Source organism: Prosopis cineraria, unplaced genomic scaffold, assembly GCF_029017545.1.
Source record: "Prosopis cineraria cultivar Desert tree isolate PC_DT_omini unplaced genomic scaffold, ASM2901754v1 PC1, whole genome shotgun sequence".
NCBI classification, from domain to species: Eukaryota; Viridiplantae; Streptophyta; class Magnoliopsida; order Fabales; family Fabaceae; genus Prosopis; species Prosopis cineraria.
Genome location: NW_026555332.1, coordinates 56,194,953 through 56,215,141, shown reverse-complemented (window position 1 = coordinate 56,215,141; position 20,189 = coordinate 56,194,953). Strand labels below are relative to the sequence as shown.

The 20,189-nt window shown below is 33.0% G+C and overlaps 2 protein-coding genes across 2 annotated transcripts; both read left to right on the top strand.

Moving 5' to 3' along the window:
* Window positions 1-7,312: 7,312 nt before the first annotated feature.
* LOC129312669 (uncharacterized) lies at window positions 7,313-8,458 on the top strand. Its single transcript, XM_054955372.1, has one exon. It carries the CDS (start codon window positions 7,498-7,500, stop codon window positions 8,332-8,334), a length of 837 nt encoding a protein of 278 aa, XP_054811347.1. The 5' UTR covers window positions 7,313-7,497; the 3' UTR covers window positions 8,335-8,458.
* An 822-nt stretch (window positions 8,459-9,280) lies between these two features.
* On the top strand, window positions 9,281-11,805 carry LOC129312582 (DELLA protein RGL1-like). Its single transcript, XM_054955278.1, has one exon. The coding sequence runs from the start codon at window positions 9,922-9,924 to the stop codon at window positions 11,641-11,643; it is 1,722 nt and encodes a 573-aa protein (XP_054811253.1). The 5' UTR covers window positions 9,281-9,921; the 3' UTR covers window positions 11,644-11,805.
* The last annotated feature ends 8,384 nt before the right edge of the window (window positions 11,806-20,189 follow it).

The following is a 20,189-nucleotide window of genomic DNA, read 5'->3' as shown; positions in this document are numbered from 1 at the left end:
AATGGTATATGTTCAAGCTGAGTTAGGCAACCCATGGTTTGATCTTTACCTGGTACCTGGCCCAATGTACTCAAATGGCTTGAGCAGGATTAGATTGTTCGAGCTTTTGGGTAATGTACATAGCCTACCTATCAGTCTGATTTGTGTCATGGTATTTGATTTGGTGCTGTGGCCATTTCATCTCATGAGAACAAGTTAGCTCCTTTCTTTCTTTCTTTGTTTTTATCCCTTGAATATTTGTTGTTCTTTATAATTTATAAATGGATATCATGGTACTGTCCAGTGCATTGATCAGTGAAATAAATCGATTGGTCAAAATAGATGGATTAATGGGTTTTGATGGGGAACCTTCTTTAGACTATAGGGAGTATTTTTGTCAAGTCTAATAGGCTTTTCAACTCCTAAATTTGGGCCAAACTCCCCATATCTTGATATGGAAATGGAACAAAGGATAATGAAAACATGATATTATTTTAACCTAAAAAAGATATTACTAGTATTTATGCTCTTATTGACCAATATATACCCCTCCCTCATTTTTTTTAGCAAAACAATATCATTTTATTAATTACCAAAGGATATAAATACACACACTAATTCACCCGTAAAACATAAAAGCAAGTAAGCCTAAGGTACAACATAAGAAAAGCAACAAAAACAAAAATACAACCTATAGATCAATTCTTCGATCCAAACTAAAACACTTACCAACATGCATCTTTTGTTTAACAACAGCATACTTACCATAGAAGTCTCCAATCAAAATCAAATTCAGAGAGGATGGTAGTTGATGAAGCCATCCTTGATTGCCTTGACTATAATGCCTTAGCTGCAATCCAATTCGCAACTTGATTGCCTTCATGAGCTACTAAGGCCCAACCATACTTCCTATCAAACTTACACAATTCCATATACTTCTACAAAATATCAAGACAGCCCCATTCACATCCTAAAGCATTCATCCTCATCATCTTAGTATATAGCACCTGACAATCAATCTCAATCACAGTATCATTATCAATAAATAAGTCATGTACATTTAAAGCATGTAACAATGCCAAGCATTTAACCATAAAAGCTGAAGAAGCTTCAACTCTTTATGCCACCTCTCCCATAAACTATCTTTCACAATTTCTCCCTAACAAACCAATAGGTGCCACCTTGCGATTAAAACAAAAGGATCCATTTATGTCAATCTTAACACACCTAACTTTAGGCCTGCACTAATATCTAGCCCTATCATGATTCCTAAATGACTTTTGCAAAACCAATTTCTGACCTTTACACCCCCAAAACTCATTTAGCAAACCTACAAACCTTCTAATGTTGTCATCATCCTTAAAAACATTAATTCTCAAAAATAAAACTTTAACTTACTTTCCTAATCATTCAAAAAAGAGTAGCAATATACTTATCATCCCTTTTTAAAACCAAAAACCACTCCTCCAACCATTTGTCAAAATAAGACAACTTAATCCAACTCACTTTTAAAACTCATGGAGAATAAAACCAGCACTGCCTTACATATAAGTATAGAAATAAAGCATGCTCAGTAGATTCATCTTCCCTATTACAAATAACACATATAGGACTATTAGAACATTTCCTTTTAAATAAAGCTTTTTCAGTCGCCAAAGCACCACTTGCTACCTTCTAAATAAAATGAGCAACCTTTAGGAAAACTTTTAACATCCAAATGTTCTTCCACAACTTCTTAAAAGCCCTATAAAAACAGCCTAGCCCTTTATTCTCTACAACCTTGGCTTTCTTGCTACAACTTTACAACCATTCTTCATAGTATAAGTCCAATTTATGCTTCTCAACTAAATCAACTTATCTCTTGCTTCTACCAAAAGCAATATGATTTTACTTATAATCTCCTTCTCCTCCATGCTAATCTACTCTTCAATAGTAACAAAGTCCCACCTCCTTTCTCTAATAATCGCACATACTTTCACTGCTTTCATCTCATCAAAAGATTGCTTCTGCATAATGATCTTATATCAAAATGAGAAATACATTAATCAGTAAATAAATTAATCTCCTCACCATTTCCAACTTTCCAACACAAATTATCTTCTAATAATTCCCTTTTGTCCAAAATACTATATCACCCCAAGAGGCCTCATTACCTCTTTTTGCATGAAAGAAATCTAATTTAGGAAAATAAATCCCCCTTAATAGCATATACCAAAATTCATCAGGCTCTTGTGTCATTCTCCATGCAGTTTTAACAAGAAGAGCTTTATTAAAAAGCTTAAAATCCTTAAACCCCATCCCTCCTTCACACTTAGCCTTCTTCAAATCAGTCCAAGCTTTTGGTATAGCCATCCTATCCAAATCCATGCAAATCTTCTTAGGGAATTTAAAGCATGACATAGAAAATATAGGTATGTCATTAGCCATAGCCTTCACCATCACTTCTCTCAGTGTAAAAGTTAGAAGCCTTTATTTTCACCCTTAAAGCTTAAAATCCATCTTACTTTTCACAAAAGTTAAAGCCTCAGACTCAAATATTCCCTAAATCATTGGCAATCCCAACTACCTTCTAGGAAAATTTGAAGCATTAATCCCCAACACCTCAAACACCACTTTTTTCAACTCATTGCTTGCATTCTTTAAGAAACAAATACAAGATTTATTCAAGTTTACTGCCAAATGCCTTACAATATGCTTTAAGGATTCTTTTCAAAACTCTACAATTCTTCTTCCTTGCCTCCAAAAAGAACAAAGCATCATCAATAAATAGACAATGAGCTAAAATAGGATATTTTTTAGCAAGCTTAACCCCTTCCACTTTCTATTATTAGCATTCCATTACACCATTCTTGACAAGACATCAACATCTAAAATGAAAATGTTGGGAGATAATGTAGCTCCTTGCCTTACACCCTTCTTCATGTCAAGTACACCTATCATCTTACCACCAACAGTTATATCCACATCAACAAACTAAACACAAATCATTGTCCATGCTATCTATTTCTCTCTAAAACCAAACTTCCTCATTATAGCTTCTATAAAATCCCACTCAAACCTATCATAGACTTTATTCAAATTAATCTTAATATCCATTTCAACCTCCCTACCTTTCTTCTTATTTCTCAAGTAATGGAAAGCTTCATGAGTTATTATTATATTATCTTGAATCAACCTCCTAAGCACAAAAGCTCTCTAATTAACAAAAATCAATCTAGGCAACGAAGCTTTCAGTCTATTTGCAAACACCTTAGACATAATATTATAAATGAAGTTACAAAGCCCAATTTATCTAAATTGACCCATATTTTCAACATTATCAACCTTGGGAATTAAAACCACATTAGTTTTATTTATACTTTCCAAACTTGTCGAATTCTGAGGAAGAAAAAAATCTTGCACCATTCTTACCACATCTTTACTCACCACATTCCAAGAAAGAGTAATAAAAAAAATTCTAAAAAGCCATATAGACCAGGTGCTTTATTTGCACCAAGTTGGAATACAATAATTCCAATTTCTTTAACAATATCAAAACATTGTAGAAGTTGATTGTCCTCTTCTATTACCTCATAATCCACATACCTCAATACTTCCTTAATGCCTCCCTCATGTTACAAAGGTAAATGTCATGTGAAAAGTTTTTTTTATCTTAAATGTAAGATTTTAATATTTTTTTGTCTTTTATGTTTATTATTTTGCTTCCAAATTATAGGCATATGATCAATATGGGTAGTTTTCAATATAAATGATTAAAGTGAGAGATATGTTGAAGAAGTTAACATATTTTTTTATAAATAATAAACTTAACTAGTTTAATTGATATGTATAAAATATTTATCTAATTTCTACATTTAATGTCTTGTTCAGTAGCAAAGAATTAGGATCGGGAAGTGGAATCACAATTTTTGTCCGGATGGTATAATGGTATCATAGAACTTGATTTCTCATGGAACTCACTTCCATCAAAATCAATAGAACTAGGTTTCATGCCTTACCCGATTGAGTTAGGTCCTATCATCTCCTTATACTTTTTTACCCCTGCTTTCTCCTCCCTCTCTCATCACATTCTCCCTACTTCTCTTATCTCGTTCTCTCTCCCTTCACCAATGACAGCAATGAACCTTCACCAGCAATGATGGCCCTCCACCAACAACGACAACTATTCTTCATAATTTTCTACCAGTAACACACAGGCTAAAAATTAGATCTTTGGCATCTTTGGTCTTTTACACTAATGTGAGTCTATGATGATGCTTGTAGATTCTAATGATCTATCTAACCTACAATTTTTAGTTTAACTATGAAAAGGGTAGAGCAGAGGACAACAGCGGATGGCGATAACTTTAATGAAGATTATGGCAAATAGTAATGACTCTTGATTGACAGACAATGATTTCTGGTTTGATTTCTTCTTTGATTTTTATCTTTGATTACTCCAGTGCATCTAAAGGTTGATTTCATGTGGAAGGATTAGAGGTTTTCGGTCAAACCTTTGATTTCCTTTATCCTTTTATGTTGTTGTTTTTTTTTTTTGTGGTTTTGACTATTTATGCTTGTATTTATTATTTTTGATTTGAGATTTTGATTATCTATGCTTGGATTATTCTTTTCAATTTGGGGCTTTCATTCTTGATTGATTGTTGTTGCCATGCTTGCCTCGATTTTGGGTCTAGGTGGTGGTTCGCAATGGTGGTGAATGCTTTTGATGGCGATAAAGATTTTCTATTGAAGGGTATTTTAGTATTTTTATATTATAAACACATATGTCAATTAAAAAGTATACTCTACTTTCATGGGCACACCAAACATGCTTTAAAACTTTGTTCCCATCTCACTTCCTCTTTCACTTTCTTTTTTACTTCCACCAAAAGCTCTTTTACACTACCAAACGAGGCACAAGAGATTTAACATAAGTATTTGAAAAGAAAACATTAACTTGACATGATGATTAGAGTTGAAAAATAAGCAGACTCGGCTTATATGGGCTTGACCTTTAAGGGCTTGAGGCCTTAAGCCCGATTTTCTTAAAATACCTCATTTTCTGAAACTCAATTCTTATATAAAGGGCTCAAGGCCAAACTCGTAAGCCCTTATTTTTTAAAAAAAATTTTAAAAATTAAAATTTTTAATTTTAATATGTCATATATTTTTTAAAAATAAAAATTATAATATTTAAAAATTTAAAATAAAAATTATAATTTTAAAGTATAAATATATATTTAAAAGTCTACATTTAGTTTAAAAATTAAAAATATTTTATTTTTAATAGAAAAACAAAAAGGGGCCTGAAAGAGCTGCCCAAACCCATTTTTTCAAGGCCTATTAGGGCCAGGCTTGAAAGCCTAATTTTCTTAAAAATGTCATTTTTTCAAGCCTAAACCCTTATAAAAATGGGCTTAAATGGGCAGTTCTTCAAGTCCGGCCCTTATTCTTAATTCTAATGATGACATCTTAAAGCAAAGAGTTTTGTAAGTACTTAAAACCAATGAACAAGGGTTCACCTGAAAAATAAAAATATAATTTGTACCTTTGTTTCCATTATTTAATTGAAAAAAATTTATATACTTATTATTATATATTTAAGGTGCTGATTTTTAATTAAATTAAGACATGTATATCATTTATAAATTATTTATTTTATAATAAATTTTTATTATTAATATTATCAACGCATTAAAATCTACTTGTTTTAATTTTATTTGATAAAAATACATTGAGTATATAAAACTAAATACTTAAACGTTGTCTAATTAATATCACCGTGCCAGGTGTTAAATTAAATTGACCTAGACAAACGTAATTTTTCAACACACAGAGAGAAGTATGTATAATTTATCAAGAGTGCGTATTATCTACGAATTATGTTTATGTCTCAGATTTTATACAAAAACACATGATTACAATTTAATTTTATTGGAAAACTGCTCCAGTTAAAACAAAGTTGACAGTATTCTTTGAAAAAAAAAACTAAATAGACTGTATGTCAGTCTATTTTTTTTTTTTTAACCGGATGTTAGTATAAGTGCCTGGAGCATGGAAAAGTGAAATTGAAGTTTTCTTGTGGATGAAGAATCTATGGGCAAATTAAGAACCACCTACTGACACTCACTCTTCATCGCCTAATCTTTTTCTGAATCAGTTGTTGCATCGCTGTAGCGTAAGTCCAAGACTGCAAAATTCGCCTCTTGCTCCAAACATCAGTATTTTGTTTAATTTAATTAACCAATAAATATTAATTAATTGCGATGACTTGCACGTACCGAACAGCTCTGCTTTTTTTAAGCATTTGAAGTAGGTACGCCCTGGAGGATGCAAAAAAGGCTGTCAACTATCCATTTGATAATTGCCTAAGTAATTTTGCCCCATCCTTCATAAGGACCTGTTTAGTTTTTGTTTTTAAAAATTGTTTTGTATTTTTAAAAATAAAAAAATAAAAATTGTTTGAGTAAGTATTTTAAATTTAAATTTCAAAACTGTATTATTTTTTTTAAAAAAAATAAAAAATGAAAACAACTTGGAACTATTTACCTATTTATCATATTTGACTATTATAAATTATTTTCACTTATGATGAACAGCTACTATAAAGCTTCATCATTAATCACTGACAATATCCTATCCGCCATTTTTTAGTTGTAAAATTATTTTTAAATTAACATAATCAAATAAATTTTTATTTTATTTTGTTTTGAAAAGTAATTTTTAAAAATTTACTTTTTTAAAAAAATAAAAAAAATAGAGCAAAACCAAAAAAATCCTAAAATTTTCAATTTTCTAAAGAATAAACTCCATTGCCCTACTTTGACGTCACACACACACACACACAAATTACTTTTTTTTTTTTGGCAATAACATGTAGAATAAAGCTATTTTATTTTAATCTACTCAAGAATTCAAGACGGAGAATAAAGCTGATTGAACGTATGCGACCTTACACAACTAGCCGACTGGCATCATCTGACTTTTTTTTTTTTTTTAAGTACATATTCCTCATTGACTCGTCAGGTGCGCCGTGAGAGAGCATGTGAATCCAGTTAATACGCGAGAGATGGAGGAGATTACCAATTCTATACGTTGGTAGTACACTCTGATGCCTTAGATTCAACTCTGAATTCTGTAGCAACGATTGAAAGATTTTTTTTTTTTTTTTAGGGCCAGAAATAATTGAAAGAATAAAGACTCCCAAAACTAACCGAAAACTAGAGCCAAGAACAAGTTTCCTGCGAATTCGACCTAATTAGTGCTTTCAAGTTTCAAGTCTTTTTAGGCTGAAGTTCGTTGCTAGTATTACTAGCAGCTGGTCCCGCTCGTGGTCAAAATTGATTCTCGCGATTGGGGGGGGGGGGTGGAATGGAGGAAGCGTGGATTGGATAAAATTATTAAATACGGACATTAATGGACGTGGCAACTACTTCCAAGCTCCTTTTGCAGCACCCAGCAGTTGCCAAGTCTGCATATATAGAGAGACCTTAAGGTGGAAGTTGGCGTTGCTGGTTTTGGTCAAATTAAGTTATTATGGGTTGGCAGGGACGGAATCTGAAAGCCAAAGATCTACTCGGCTTCGCCTCTCCGATTGAGGTCTTTCACCTCTTTACGCTCACAATCCTCAGTCTTCTTCTCCCAACCTCGTTTCTTCTCCTAGCCAGGCTATCTGCTGCCCAGTCGTTTCCTTCCCCTCATCCATCTCCTCGTCTATATTCGCTCCTCCTTCGCATCAACCCAAACCTTCTCTACCTTCTCGTTTCTATTGTTAGCGTAGCCACTCTGATCCACGGCTTGACGTGCAAAATCACCCTTTTCACCCAATCATCAACCCCTCTTCTCAAACCTCCGCTCTATGCTTCGTGGATCCTTCTCTGTTCTTTCCAAATTTGCGTTGGCTTGGGCATCGAAGGAAACATATCGGCGGCTGCAGATGACTCTGGTTCCGCTTTTGGCTTCCCAGGAAGATTCTTCAGCAGACTGATTTTTCTCCTGGGGTTGCATGAGACAACGCAAGTTTGGTCCAGGACGGTGGTGAAACCGGTTGTGGATGATTCGGTGCTTGGGAATTCCAGGGAGGAAAGATGGGTTGAAAGGGTGGCCGTCGCTGCCAGCTTAGGTGGCATGTGGTGGTGGAGGTTGAGGGAGGAGGTGGAGATTCTGGTGGTTATGGCGGAGGCCAAGACGGAGCATTTAATGGATATGGACGTGCGGGATTTTGTTGGATGGTGGCTGTATTATCTGACGGTGACCGTCGGGATGGTCAGGATTCTCAAAGGGCTGTTGTGGGTCGCCATGATTTGTGTGCGTAGGAGGAGGGAGAGGGGGACTTCCTTGGCTGAGCCCGACGAGAATGATGACAAGGTGTGAATTTGACCAATTCTGTATTTGTCTTCCGTATTTTTTTCTTAATTGCGATTTTATGGTGCCAATTGACTGATTGAGCACCAATCCAATTGTATAAACTCGAATCCAATATCATGTTCATGATATACTCAGGGAATGGTTGACCTATATATATATGTATAAGATAACGCTTATCGAGCCATTATTCTTGAATTACAATACGTGTTCTTGGATAATAATTTATATAAATATATACAAGTGAGGTGAATATAACAGAGCAATAGATCATAGATGTAAACATGGTTTTGTAACAATTGTTTGAAGGCCCAAGAAATGATTTTTTTTTTTGGGGTATGCTTTGCACCTCCAGTACGGCCATTGAAATGCCTATATAGGACTGATGGAGCTATTTTAGAACAAATCTATACACTTGGATATTATCCACACAAAAAAAAAAAAAGAAAAGAAAAGAAAAGAAAAGAAACTGCACACTTGCCGTGCCAATTTGATGAGAAAATTAATTAGACCATAGAAAAAATGAACCGATAAGCTAATTACCATTGACACTTTGACAGTGTCTCCAAATTATTCTCGTTCGCGACTTGTGATTTATATCGCATAGTGGGATTGTGACTATGTGTGAGCTATTTCCGCGAAGAGTTCTCCTTCACCGTTATTCGTCATTGATCTAGTCAGAAATGAGTACCTGATTTTTTTTATTAGATGGGCAAAAGTTAAGCGTTTTAAAATTCTGAACATTTGTGACTTGTAATTATTGGAGTGCAAAGGATGTTAAACATCATTATTTTAGAAATAATCTTCTGTCCTTTTCCAAGTCCTTGTATAAGATAATATTCACTTGTAATGCACTTCTTTTACTACTGCTGCTGCTTGTACAATAACTATAATTTTTCTTGATAAAGAAAATCAAATCTTCATATATGTATGTATGTATCCATAATTCATCCACACAAAAACATCGGGAGAGACTCGCTATAATATATTTTACCTATAATTATTCAGCCATAAGCCCATAACTTAGTATGCGTGTAGAACATTTCAAAGTACTCTTGTTTCACTCCCCTGTATTTATAGAAGTAGCTAATCCTTCTTCCTTCATCCTTCATTATTATAAAAAAGGATCTCCTCTATTTTATAAAATTGTTTCGACTTGCTCGGCTGAAATTCTTAGGAAACTTTTATGTGATAGTGATATAATATTGGACAAGTTATTGGGCGGTCTGTTTGGATGCTAAAAATCGTTTCCGCAACGACAAACCAAAAACTGATAAGCTATAATGGTTACGGCAGACCTAAACCAGCCATCTTTGTTTAATACAAATTGTAGGGCTTTTATAATCGCTAAGCGACAGCTTTGATGGAAGTATCGAAATATCATAATCGAAGTTGCGTTGTTCCTTACACGATACACGTACTTTAATGTTTAAACAAGTCCGTTATGGTGAAGTTTCTTCAACCAATTAAATATTTATGTTGTACAGTTAGTGATGATAATCTATGCATCTAGCCCCGTCGACATTTAAATAGAAAAGCTCATTGTCTCGAATGTAAACCGTTAAAACTTTTTTCTTGCTTTCTTCTATCATCGGAATGGGGAATGACCATTTTTCTTTTACACCTTTCAATTTCAGAGGCATCCAGGACGGTTGTAGTTCCGTACAAGGGCAAGTAGTTGCGTTCCCAGGGAAACACGTTTTCTTTCAGGAACAGATTGATTCTTTCTCTACATCGCATGGGAAAGGAACCCAATCATATGACGCTCAAATTCATCTCCAGCAAGATGTGCCCAAATCTGACATCCAAATGTTTGAAGAGTTCAGCATTGACCCTGCTCTGCAAATGACACAGCCGTTCCAGGAAATCGTGGGGCTACAGAATCAGGAAGTGGCAAGTTCAGAACTTGTTAATGAGTGCAACAATAAGAAGGTTCCACAATCTTCTTCTTTAGCATACTTGGAGCTCCTGAGCAATTACGCAAGCAGATTCAAGAAGCTAAGGGTACAAGACATAACTGACTCGAACAATAGTGAAGCTCATGTGAGTCGCCAGGATTTGTCAGCTGAAGAAATAATAAGAGTGGCTGGAGCAAGGTATGTACAATTCTCTGCTCATTGGTATGATGATTATTGCATGCCTCTGCATCCATATGCCTCTGGTCTCGAGGTTCTGTCTGAAGAAGAAAACAGAGATGTTGAACTTGCTCAATTTCTTCTTGCTGCGGCCGAGAGGGTTAGTTGCCAACAATTTGAACGTGCAAGTAGGTTGCTTCTACATTGTTTATTTAACTCATCTCCTAGTGGAAACCCTGTACAGAGAGTTGTCTTCCATTTTGCTCAAGCGCTCCAAGAGAGAATCGAAAAAGAAGCTGGGAGCACCACTTCAATGGGTTGTGCTAAGAACTTAGAAAACGAGTTGATTCAAAAGTTGGATACCAACATAGCTCTTACTTGCCATCAGAAAATCCCTTTCAACCAAGTGATGCAATTCACTGGCGTGCAAGCCATAGTGGAGCACATTGCATCTAATAGCAGAATCCATGTTATAGATGTTGATATTAGGCATGGAATGCAGTGGACATGCTTGATGCAGGCACTCGTGGGGAGGAATGAAATGAAAGTGGAGCTCTTGAAGATAACTGCTATTGGAATTGTTGGCCAACCCAATGTAGAAGAGACAGGCGAAAGATTGTCGAGTTTCGCTGAGTCGTTGAACTTGCCCTTTGTTTATAAGCGAGTTTATGTTACGGACATGATCGAAATCAAGGAACAGCAGTTTGAAATTGACGATGATGAAACTGTGGCTGTCTACGCTCCATACGTACTCAGGACTATGGTATCAAGGCCTGGATGCTTGGAAAACCTGATGAGTGTAATAAGAAATATCAAACCAACTATAATGATGGTTTCTGAAGTAGAAGCCGATCATAATTCATCCTCATTTGCCATTCGCTTCACTGAAGCATTGTTCCACTACTCAGCATTTTTTGATTGCCTTGAAACCTGCTTAAAGGATGAAAATAGGGGCAGACTGGCAACGGAAGCAATATTATCTGAAGGGATAAGAAACATTGTTGCTGCGGAGGGAAGAGAAAGAACAGTGAGGAATGTGAGGATAGAAGTGTGGAGGAGGTTCTTTGCGAGGTACAGGATGGTGGAAATTGGATTTAGTGAGTCATCTCTGTACCAAGCTTGCTTGGTTGCCAAAGGGTTTGCTAGTGGCAGATTTTGCACTCTAGACACTAATGGGAAATGCCTTATAGTTGGGTGGAAGGGGACCCCATTGCATTCCGTTTCAGCTTGGAGGTTCCTTTGAGAAAATGATTGACACATTTAACAGATGGACTGCTTCAATTCATTGCAAGCTGTAATGTTGTATGTCCCCTTCAAATTCCCTCCGATCTTGTCCAATTCACATATTACTCAATTCATATAAGTTTGTGTTCATTATATCTGAATATAATTAATTACCTGGGCTAATTTTTCTTTGGCCAGAGTACTTGAATTACTTAGTTGATATAGGTTTATGTTTATTATATCTAAATATTTTGACATTTGCAATCCATGGGGTACATACGGAGAGGAAATGGGAAGATCTCATTTAATTTGCAATATATATGTGCGCACGCGCTCGCTAATTTTACGTTTGTGTAATCTTGAGAAGACATAAATGTTGGAATATTATTTATGGATTAGCATTAATTAATAAGCTCAATAGATTGGTCTTTATGATCTTGTGTGGACGTGATTGGTGGATCACACAAGTGAGTCCAATGAACAAAGGCTCAATCCACAGATTTTCAGAGTCTTCAAAGAGTTCAAAGATAATGGAGCAGTAGAAAAATTGAGTCGTATGTGTGCGATTATCGACTGATCGACTTATATGGATCAAATTGATAACCACCTTATTATATAATTAAAATAATTGTATCACATTATCTCTAACTTAGTCAGTTAAAAAATGGGGAATAACTGACAGCTATTGAGTTGTGGGTTGGGCCTCTGTCTACACTCGAAGTAATCGAGCTTTCTCAAGCGATCAATGGATTCCTCATGTACGTACAAAATTACTTTATTTTGTCATATTTAATTATATATATGAATTGAGATACTAAATTTAACAATAAATACCTAAAATACCTAAATGTTAAAGGAGTGCGGATTCTTCTTTGTTTTCTTCCACAAGTAGAAAGGATGATCATCCATTAAAAATATAGTCATATTCAATGTCAAAGTAGTGATTTTTCTAATTACTACTATATATTCAAACAAATTGAACATACTCATTTGCCTTATGACCTCCTCCATGATTCCGGTCATCTCGTGATAAGTAGTAGTTAAGGTTTTATTTAAGAGATGATTATTTTCTCACGGTGTCTAATGAATTTTATTGATCTTCTCTAATAGTATACTAAAAGAGTTTGAATTCTTAACTTTTACTCACCCAAACCCATCATAATCTTTTAAATTCAATTTACTTGTTCACATTTCACTTTGAGTTGGGAAACCAAAACAAAAAACTCATTTTGTCAACTAGAGGTATGAATCACAAGATGGGAGGGCAATTAATTTGAAAAGAAATCTTGAATTTTTTAAAGACCGGCATGTTTATAAATTCACAAATTTTAAATTGTCAAAATCATCCTTCTTTCTTTCTTTTATAAAGAATGGGAGCAACCTCTATTACTCAACTAGAAACAAATCGAGAGGTAGAAATCCCCTCAGAATCTCAACACAACCAATGTAAGATTTTTCTTGGAGGATCAACTAAAAAATTGCATTTATATTCCCACCTAACACTAAATTTTACTAACCAATTAGCACACATATTAATTTCTGTATAAACATGATTTATTTCAATGCACCAGGCATCATCAATGAATTTCATAGCGTGACAAATTTGTGTCAAATTTGTGTCAAATTGTTTTTTATCACTAAAAACAATTGGAAGTTCTTTAAAAGTCAAAAATAACTTTTGAAAAGTAATTTAAATAACCTTTTGAAAAAGGGTTTAATGAAAAATTTAGACCTAAATTATAGGTCTAAAGACAAATTAAATCTTAAACTTGTTTTGAGTATATTTTTAACTCTAAATAATTACATTTGTGGCAATTCAATCTTGATCGTTAAATTTGATTCAATGTTCATTATGCGTAAACAGTCATGTTTATTTTTGATGTTGACATAGGTGAGGTAGCCTTCTTCCTAATCTCATTCATGTCCACCAACAAAACCCATTCTTGCAAACTCATCACCATGAAACTCCCTCTACAATCAGAACACGCTCAAAAAGCACTCCTCTTCTTGATCCTCATCCTCACACCCTGTTCTTCTTCAACACCAGCCATGAAACCTCCTCCTCCTCCTCCTCCTCCTCCTTCTCTTTTCCCTCCCACATGCTTCCTCTTTTTCTATCAAATGCAACTTCTAGTTTTCTTTGCTACACCTTCTGTCATTGTCTCTTTGCTTTCTCTCAAGTCTTCCTTCTATTGACCCTCTCAATACCCTCCTTAACTAGAACTACTCATCCCTTAAACCACTTGAATCCCAATTGGGATGACTTCACGGGGATTTTCCCACCTGCTCATTTTGAACTCAATGAATTTAGAACTCTGGTTATCAATAATGACTTCTTCTATTCAAGTTTCCCACCTAGGATTTTGTAGTAATGCTTATAGCAACAACTTTATATTCACGAGACTCCTTTTGAGAGGTTGAATCTTGATGGGAGCTGCTCTTCTGACATTCTAATTTTTATTTTTAAAAGTTAAAGTAATACTTTTTCTCCAAAAAAAAAAGTTAAAGCAATACTATGAGGGTATTATTCCATGGCAATTGGAAATTAACATATCCTTATTTGAGTTGAATTTTAAGATCTTAACTCCAATTCATAATTTTCAGAACAAAAGAGTTAATAAAGTTAACTGGGTTTAAATTAAATTACATAAATTATTTCTTATCTTAAGTGATTTTGATTGCGTGAATATTATGAAAATTATATTTGAGGAAAATATATAAATTAAGTTTACTTGATAATCTTAAAAGATGAAACAAAGATGATTTAAACATTATAAGGCCATGATATGAAATTTGTGGGGTAAGTAGAAACTATATTAAGTAAAACATATATATACATGCATACATACATACATACATATATACATACATATATATATATTTTGTGTGGCACGTGGGCAAGCCACTATTGTCCCATTCCCCACCATTGGGCCAATTTATTTTTTTTTACATTTCTTCTTCACTGTGCATATACTCACAGTCCGAACAGAGGTAGGCGCGCCAAATAAGGGGGTGCGTCTGAGAGGATTGATTTTAAGAGGTTTGTCTCCATTAATTATTTGAAAACTTTTAAGGTCTAGATCCTCTCCTCATCCATTTTCTTTACTTCTCCTCATCCTCGCCTCCACCCTTAAACAATAAAATAAATAGTTTAGATTTATTTACTTTATAAAATAAAAAAATGATAATAAAATTTATTTAAATTAAGTAAATGATAGATTGGTCTCACAAAAAGATAAAATTTTCTTGGAGTCTCTTGGAATATTTTTGCCATTAAGAAATTAAAAGAAATGATACTTTTGCCTAGACATGCATTAGAGCCAGAAATTCGTAAATTTCCATTCACAACTTTAGTTTTTAGGTTAACAACTTTTGTCCTTAAATTCGCAACAATTTATTAGCCATTCGTAAGCCTTGATGTACAAATCCAAACATGCATCAAAGTTGAAAATTCGTAAGTCTCCATTCACAACTTTGGTTCCAATATTAACAAGTTTTGTTCCTAGATTCACAATAATTTATTAGCCATTTACAAGTTCTGGTGTGCAAGTTCAAATATGTATCAAAATTAAAAATTCGTAAGTCTTCATTCACAACTTTGGTTATAATGTTAACAAGTTTTGTCTTCAAATTCACTGCTATACAATAAGAAATTATAATTTATTAGTACCCTCTAAGTAAGTATCAGTAAACATGTTTTTCAGCTTTAAGCATGAAGAGAAAATGAAGACCTCAATTATTTACGCACAATAACTCGCATCAACTTCAACTATCACATATGGGAGAAGAAAATTTCAAGGAGGTACAACAAAGCAACAAAGGAAGAATGTTTACTTATATATAACCATGTATAGCAAACAAACAAAACAAATAACTTATGTACAGAAATAAAAAAAAAAGGGAACATGAGAACTAGGAGGAGGAGGAGGAGGAGGAGAGGGAGATGGACCAGAAGAATACCACGAAGGAGCAAAGAAGATGAGAACATGAGCAGGATGAACCAGAGCCTAAACATGTGCAAATTTTTCTTCAATGAGGGTTGGAATTTTTGTTTGTTTTGAGGGCAATTTGGTCATTTCATTTGATGTCCTAATGACAAAAAAATTTCAAGGGACTCAAGAGAAATTATACCATTTTATGGGACCAATATGTCATTTACTTAATTTAAATAAATTTTTCTATCATTTTTCCTATAAAATAATTCTCACATTACCATATAAAAATAAAAATAAATTTAAACTGTACAATTTACAATTGTATATTGTTATTAACTTTTTTATAAATTAAAATTTTTATTTATTTTATCACTGTTATAAGCTTAGGGCTTTTGCATATATAATCTATTTTATAGAATCAAATTTAATAAATAGTCTAATATTTATTATATTTTATAATATGACCATTTTAATATTTATTTAAGTTTTATATTACAAAACTACCCTCTTTACAAATAACATGACCTTATTTTAAATAATTTTTTTTATGAAAACATTCTTTTAAATACTTGAAGATGAAAGAGGGCTTCATTTGACCATCTTTCAAAAAAAAAAAGATTAAGCATTTTTAGATTTACAAGATTAAGCATCTCAATTTGTTATATTTTGCATTATGGCCATTTTAATATTTAGTTGAATTTTATATGATAAAACTATCTTCTTTGCAAATAACATAACCTTCTTTCAAATACTTTCTTTTTTTTTTCTATGAAAACCTTCATTTAAATACTAAAAAATAGAAGAGGGCTTCATTTAACCCTCTTTCAAAAAAAAAATAACAAGATTAAACATCTTCATATTTATAAAATTAAATCATGTTGATGAGTTTTTACTAATATGATTTATCTATGATATAAAATTATATATCAGACACACGAAAAAAATATAATTATTTGCTCAAAACAAATCAAACATACAGTTCATAAAAAATTCTGGACATCATCGCTTATAACGGAGAATCAAATACCTAAACTAATAAACCTCATTTTTCATTATAAGAAATATTGAGATTAAGTACTCTCATATTTATAAGATTAAATGATGTTGATAAATTTTTACCAATAAATTTTATCAGTGATATACGATTATACATCGTTAATATATTATCGTAGATCACAAACATAAAAAAAATATAATCATTTGCTCAAAATAGATCAAACATAGTCCGTAAAAATTATGGACATCTTAGCTTGTCATAAATAATCAAATACCCCTTTGCAACATTTATCTTCACCCAAGGAAGCATAGCAATAAGATTCATTTGTAGAAGCACAAGATTAAACTGTTCATGTTGGAAGGTCTCTTACAAAAGAGTACACTTGTTAGAACAACAAAAAAACAATATACGAATATTACCTGAATTCCTCTGCCCACCAAGAAAGGGAAGCAATTATCGTGAAAAGGAGGAGAGATATGATGGATGTGTATGCAGGTATTTGATTTAGTTAGCTAAAGGTGTTAAAATCATTTAGTTAGTTATAGGACATATATTCATGGACCAATTTATGCAAAATATTTTAATAGTATATTTGTTCTGATAATTACCTCTAATTAATTTTGTAAATGGACCATATTTTAAAATATTTAAAAACTTCATCTATAATTTATGGGAGCTGTAATTTTTGTGGCCACTGGACCAATTTACTCCATAAACTATGTAGATTAAATTTTAACAGTTTAAAATTATTTATTTATTTTTTAATATAATATTATGTGATTGTTTTATAAAATAATTGAATTTGAGCCCTTCATTTTTTTAATCAAAGGTGGAGAAGGGGATGAGGAGAAGAAAACGAAAAAAAGGATGAGGAGAGAATCTCCTTCTTTTTTAAGACTAAAAAAGTATCATAAATATTTTTATTATTATCGTTTTTCATTGGTTCTTGGATTCTTTGCTAAAGAAAAATTTAGGGATTGATAGGTTTTGAAACTTGGAGTGTTTTTATTGACTTTTTGTATCTGAATGAAGATAGTGATTTTGGAATAAAAGTTTGTATAATTTAGATTTTATCCAATTAGTTGATTGGAGGAATTAAAGTGAGGGTTTAGATGGAAATTTGTGATTTATGATTTTGTTTGTAAAATATTTGAAATTTAATGATTTATTTTGAATTAATGGAGATGATATTGATGATTAAATAGATTGATTTTCAAGTTGACCATTAAAGATGGATATTAGTGACTTTGGTGGGAATTTTAAACATTGTAATTTTGAGATTAAGGGTGACTTGAGTAAATTATTATTATTTAATGACTCTAATAAGTAGAATGAGGTTATTGAATTATATGAATATATTTATTTACAGTGAACTAGAATTTTTTTTAAATCTCTAATTTTTTTCAATAAATCAAAGTTTAGATAAAATTGAGTTTTTGGGTTTAGTTAGACTCTTTGGAATCTAAACAAGTTAGTGGAATTCATGGGTAACTAAGTTATATAATAAAATAAATTTTAGAAATTATGAGTGGTAATAGATAGCAAAGAAATTACGATCATGATTAGTAAGTTGATGAAAATGGAAATCTTAATTGTAGATTAACTATTCAGTCTATAGACAGCTTTTTTGATTAACTCATAGGGTAGAGGTAATCAAAAATCTAAATTTCCTCATATTCCTCATATGTTTGTTTTAAGTGTTTTGTGCTATTAAGAAATTATGAAATATATATTCAATGCTCTTTTGGAGTCTTGGAAAAATGTCTAAAGTGGGCATGAGTTAAATGGCTAAAAGTTGCAGTTAAATTGTGTAAGCTATATTATATTAATTATTATGAGTATGATTTGGGAATTATTGTGATGTGCCTATATGAATGAAACAGAGTACAATGATTAAGAGTATGTTGACAGATGATACTATAATATCATACATGAGTTGAGAACATTAATGATATGATTGTAAAAGTAGAATGGGTGAGAGTTGTAATACACCAAAATTTTTTTTTAAAAATAATTTAACTCAACCATAGTTGGGTTACAGCCACCCAACACATTTTTATATCAACAATTTCAATATAAAATATTTTATAATTGGCTTCAACTCACACACTATAACATTTCAGATAAATTTTTACCTCCCACATGCCATTAGGCTAAATCACATTTGTCCATCCTTATACTCCCGACAAGTAAACTAAATCACATTTGTCCATCCTTATACTCCCAACAAGTAAAATAAGCAATTTAATAAATTTTTAACACAAGTCAGTTATTTGGTCTTATAATCATACCATTTTAACCAATCCAAAGTAAACCAAATATTAAAATTACAGTCATCCAAATTGTACTAAAAATAGAAATAGTTTGAAAGGCATGATTACATTTATATATTCATATAATTGATAATAAACAAAAAGTCCTAATATTGGCAATATAACACATTATAAATTATAAATTAAATACCCAAAAATTATTCTCAAATTCAGTAATGTGTAGAGCAGCTAAACGATTTTCAACTACTTCTACATTTACTGCATGGAAACTACTCCATAATTCATGTTCTCTGACCATCATGTGAGCAGTATGTACAAGCTTCCTGCTCAGAGCGTCGGCGACTACGTTAGCTTTTCCTGGATGATACTTTAACTTAAAGTCATAATCCTTCAAAAACTCAATCCATCTGCGCTGTCTCATGTTAAGCTCCTTTTGATCAAACAAATATTTTAAACTTTTATGATCACTGAAAACTTTAAAGGAAGAACCATAAAGATAGTGCCTCCAAATCTTCAAGGCAAACACCACAGCAGCAAGCTCTAAGTCATGAGTAGGGTAATTTTCCTTATGAGGTCTCAATTGTCGAGAGGCATAAGCCACTACTCGATCCTCCTGCATCAATATACAACCTAAACCTTTCTTAGAAGTATCAGTATACAAGGTATAAGGAGCAGTTGGAACAGGTAAGGTGAGCACCGGTGTGGTGGTCAACCTCTTTTTTAGCTCCTGGAAGGCAACTTCACACTCGTTCGTCCAAATAAATGGAGCATCTTTCCTGGTCAACTTAGTCAAAGGCATTGCAATTTATGAAAAACCCTTAATGAAACGACGATAGTAGCCTGCAAGACCCAAAAAACTCCTAATCTCTGTCACACTTTGAGGTTGTTCCCATTTCATCACTGCATCTATCTTACTAGGGTCCACCGCTACCCCTTCTTCTGAAACAACATGGCCTAAGAATTTAACTTCTTTAAGCCAAAAATCACATTTACTCAACTTGGCATAGAGCTTGTGCTCTCTTAATATCTCCAAAACAATTTTAAGATGTCTAGCATGGTCCACCTCGTCTCGAGAATAAATAAGTATGTCATCAATAAAGACTACAACAAATTCATCGAGATAAGGCCTAAAGATTCGATTCATATAATCCATGAAGACAGCTGGGGCATTTGTTAACCCAAACGGCATCACTAAGAACTCATAGTGCCCATATCTAGTCCTAAAAGCAGTTTTAGGGATATCTTCTGCTCTAACCCTCAATTGATGATACCCTGATCTTAGATCAATCTTAGAAAACACTGCTGAATTGACTAATTGGTCTAACAAATCATCAATTCGAGGTAAGGGGTACTTGTTCTT

Excerpts from the sequence above, each read along its gene's own strand:
- LOC129312669 (XM_054955372.1), top strand. The coding sequence starts at position 7,498 with ATGGGTTGGCAGGGACGGAATCTGAAAGCCAAAGATCTACTCGGCTTC.
- LOC129312582 (XM_054955278.1), top strand. The coding sequence starts at position 9,922 with ATGGGGAATGACCATTTTTCTTTTACACCTTTCAATTTCAGAGGCATC.